The sequence below is a fragment of the Cyclopterus lumpus genome, chromosome 17 (assembly GCF_009769545.1).
Source record: "Cyclopterus lumpus isolate fCycLum1 chromosome 17, fCycLum1.pri, whole genome shotgun sequence".
In the NCBI taxonomy this organism is placed as follows: Eukaryota; Metazoa; Chordata; class Actinopteri; order Perciformes; family Cyclopteridae; genus Cyclopterus; species Cyclopterus lumpus.
The window spans coordinates 11,976,331-11,980,810 of NC_046982.1; the positions used below are offsets into that span (position 1 = coordinate 11,976,331).

At 39.8% G+C, this 4,480-nt stretch overlaps 1 protein-coding gene across 1 annotated transcript; it reads right to left on the minus strand.

The window, feature by feature from the left end:
* Window position 1: 1 nt before the first annotated feature.
* On the minus strand, window positions 2–2,303 carry myl12.2 (myosin, light chain 12, genome duplicate 2). Its single transcript, XM_034555887.1, has 4 exons — window positions 2,195–2,303; window positions 1,323–1,532; window positions 954–1,115; window positions 2–565 (listed from the first exon to the last, which is right to left on the minus strand). The coding sequence occupies exons 2-4, from the start codon at window positions 1,504–1,506 to the stop codon at window positions 393–395; spliced, it is 519 nt and encodes a 172-aa protein (XP_034411778.1). The 5' UTR covers window positions 1,507–1,532; window positions 2,195–2,303; the 3' UTR covers window positions 2–392.
* Between the last annotated feature and the right edge of the window lie 2,177 nt (window positions 2,304–4,480).

Sequence of the window (4,480 nt, forward strand, 5' to 3'; positions counted from 1 at the left end):
GGAGCATTGTTTATTCAGCTCAGACCACAATTTAATCTTAACTTCAATTTCCAACAAAATACAAATAATTCAGTAAAAATAAAATGGTTATGACAACAACCTCCTTGTTTCCTTTTTATTTCCAGCTTCATGTGGGTCTTTTCATACATCTTAACTAGCTTATACGGACCCTGTAGTGTTTTCACAGATGTGCAAATGAGCTTTGAGATGTGATGATTTAGAGGGTCGGGGGTCCAGAGGTACAGTATGGTCCCACAAGCAGCTTAAACAAATTACCTTCAGTGAGCTATACCACGGTGAAGCTTGCCATGAGCCAAATAACAGGATATAGCTGTTCTAACTGATGATACACATGGTCGGTACACAGTAAACCTTGAGAGTTGCTCCTGTCCCTAGTCATCTTTGTCCTTTGCGCCATGCTTTAGAATGCGTGTGAATGCTACATAGTTGAAGTTGCCTTTCTTGTCAATGGGCGCCTCTCGGAAGAGCTCGTCCACTTCTTCATCTGTAAACCTGTCGCCCATCGTAGTGAGCAGCTCCCGCAAGTACTCCTCCTGGATTATACCTGTGGGATGAGTCCATTCATCTGTCAGGAGTTTTTCATCATTTGTTTTCTAAATGGATTGTTACATCAGATGTTGAAATGTAACAGGAATACAGACATTCCCTCAAACACGTTATATTATTGAACACCAATTACCCCTCCAATCGCACATCTGTACAATTAAATGAATAACAAGTTAATGACATTTTTTGCACAAAGTAATGTGCAAAAAATGTCATTAACTTGTTATTCATTTAATTGTACAGATGTGCAATTTGTAGACCAAATGATTAAAATCCAATTATTTTTTGTGCATTTAAGACATATCCTGACAACATTGGTCTGGATGAGAAACGCCAGCACAAATTGCAGTGCACATTTTACATGTATTGAAAAACCATGAACTCACCTGTGCCCTCCTCGTCAAAGCAGGCAAAAGCGTTACGAATCACATCCTCAGGATCCGTGCCGTTCAGCTTCTCTCCGAACATGGTCAGAAACATAGTAAAGTTGACTGGGCCTGGCGCTTCGCTCATCATCGTCTCCAAATAATCATCTGTGGGATTCTTACCTTAAATAGTCATTAGGATTTATGACAATATGTTAATACATTTCTCCTCCTAGATTTCATTTCACCGTCTCTAATCTCACTTGAACAAACTGCATTTCGCACTGTTTTAAAAAGTGGGACATTTACATTTCGCATCATTTTTTCTTCGATAATTGAATTAGACATCCTTTCTATTGCTGTCTAAATTTGTGTCAATACATTGTTTACCTAATGAGGCCAGCATGTCATGAAGGTCTTCTTTGTCAATAAAACCATCCCTGTTTTGGTCGATCATGTTGAAGGCCTCCTTGAACTCCTGAATTTGAGACTGGTCAAACATAGCAAACACATTGGACGTAGCCCGCTGAGGACGCTTCTTGGTGTTCTTGCCTTTGGCCCTTTTGCTCGACATGTTAGCAGTGAGTGGGTCCTCCCTTCCTGTAATACAGACAATATGAAGGCTGTAATCTCACAAATGTTTCATCATCATAAATTTAATTATGAATGAGCGTGCACTTTAACAGGCTTGAACATACAGCTCATGTTTCTTCGGCAACAGCTTCTGATTCATTTTAAACCATCTTTGAACAGAAAAAACTGGTTTATGTCAAATCAAACCAAAGTAGAACATAACAGCCCAGTTTAAAGATGTGGACCTCTGGACTGGACTTTCGACTTAACAATGGTTGGCTGTCAGTTGATATTTGTCAATGTAGTTATATGGCTTTCTAGATATTTAACTACGTATTGATAACTGCGTAGAGGGAATTTACGTTGGTGTAACCATGTTTTCAATTCGATTTAAAATGCATTTAGTGTCACCTGTCATAAGGTTTGCACAACAAACGATGACAGCGTAGCCCTACCACACATTAGCCAACGACAGTCGATGGAAACCTATTACAACTATACATGTTTGCTTCCCAACGTACTTCAGAAAATCCCAGATAAATAGCTACACATTTCAGTTATTAGCTAGCTAACAGTTAGCCCAATGGTGACCTCATTCACTCACCGACCAGAGTGTCTTAAGTGAGCTAACCGATCTCAAGTCAAAGGAAATTCACTTTATGTGGCCGTTCAAAAATAAAATCACCCACCTCAGAAAATACAAGCGGTATTGTCAAATCGTTGTAGGCGTTACACACAGCTAACAGAGCACCACAGCCTGATGAAGAGCAACCATTAATGTTTAATTTCCTCTTTACCGAACCGACCAATCACAGCCGAGCAGGACGGAGCCAACGGACTGGACCGTACCATGTTGTCCTCCGAGCCTCTGCTTGTGTCTCTATGTTTCTACATTGGGTCAGATTAGATAATTAAATAGCGACGAGAAACCCTACTTAAAATAAAGGTGGGATTTTTTTGGGTCACCTTTTATTTTGATAATATCTTTATATTTGTCTTCACGACTAAATGCTGTAGTTTATATGTCCCACCACCAGTTGGCAGCAATTACTAAGAAACCTCACTGTTTATTTTGCTGTAATTCTCGATGTCCAATATTCAATTGTCGTGTACGTTAGAGCAACTAGTGTGTGAGTGACCTCAACGCCACAGAAACTGAACTGTGAGTTTAGGTAATAGAGACATCTAAAGCGCTTTGAGGTCACATTTTGGTGCAGCCCTTCTTTTCAGAATATACACAGTTTGGACGGGGCAGTGAATCGACAGGGTTTTGGTTCACACAGCTGACCAGAGGCTTTAGTAACTTTTGCACGTCGTCTCAATGAAGACGCCTCCTCTTCCTCGCATTTATCTGGTAGGTTAGCAGTAGGTCAGTAGTTTGTTTCTTCTTGTCTGGTTGCACACCAGGAATCCCCACATGTGTGTGCAGCTCGCAGAGGAGGGCCAGGCGAGCCGAGGGCCGTCTCATGGTCTAAATTTAAAGCTGTCCCGGCCTTAAAAGGTCCTGACGGTGTCTTGAGCATTCTGCCGAGTGGCAGCATTATTTTAGTTCAGTGGACTGCCGTCCTGTCCACTGCCCTCACCCTGCTGCTTTGCCCGGATCTGAACTTGCTTTAGCTCTTTTTGGAATAGCACACCCTTTCTCTCATTTTCAACGACTGTGGACTGGTGGATTCTTAGTCGTGGTGAGTTATATATATGTATATGTATTTATTAATTAACAAGTATGTCTCTAATTCTGAGGAATTGTGTATGTCATTTGGTCCTATTTTTTTACAATTCTGAATCGGTAAGGCCCGAGGCCTTCTTTTAACCTCTTTGTTGCTATTATTTTTTGTAATAATGTGATTTAATTCAGATATTTTGTTTTCCATTACACTAACCAGGTGTTGGTCATTTATATCTACAGTGTCCTTGTAGTTTAGACTGCATGTGTCATTGAATTGAAATGTAATCCTGAAAGTATTGTATAACCTTTCCATTAACATTCACTTAACTTTAAATGATGTCATGACTCCGATCTTCTCTTTGAGCCCTCTGTGCCTTCACTCACAGTCTAGTTTACTTGTTGTACCTCTTAACAACTCCCGTACACACCACATGCTGCCTGTTGTGAGCGTCAAGGACACAAGTCTATTGTCCCAAACAGCAGATCTTACCTGAGTGATGTGAGTTGACATGATGACAGGCCGATGCCCAGTGTGAGCTGCTCATGTTTTCATGCGGTATAACTTGAGCAGCATATAGAGTCAAACTTATTCGTCGATTGATTGGTGGATCCCCCAGGAAATGTATCTGCAACCATTTAAACAATGTAATTAAGTTATAATTCCAGAAATTCCCTCTGAAATGTGAATATGTGTTTGTTCTTCATGACAACTTTTGGGCCTTTTGGTCGACCAAAACAAGCAGTTTGAATATGTCAACTCTGGCTTCTAGAAAGTGTGGGGTGCATTTATTTTACTACTTATAAACCAAACAACTATTTAGAAAATAATCAACAGCTTTAGTACCTAACAGAGTGGGATATCTGTTAGAGTTATATGTATATTATGTGTATGTCTAGACTATGGATTAAAGCCTTAAATTAAGATGTACCCAAACACAACATATCACTCCAAATGTAGTTTTCAATTTCATCACAAGTTCATCACTTCTATAATTCTACCTCTGGAGGTGATTGTCCCTTAAATTATCATGTACTCTTTAGAGACACACAACTAGCATGTAGAGTGTAAAGGACACGTGTTAACCTGCTGCTACTTTACTTAACACAGTAGAAATAGATCTTAACCAACGCTTTAATCACAATGCCATCTTAACAACTTCACCATCACTTCACCACCTCTAATACCTGTAATCACTAACCCCCAAAAATACATAAATCAATTTGTAAGGATAACAATGAGATTGATTTACAGAGCTGGTTAAGTAAACGAACAGTCAACATATAAGTTGGCGGAGTGACCCTCAGG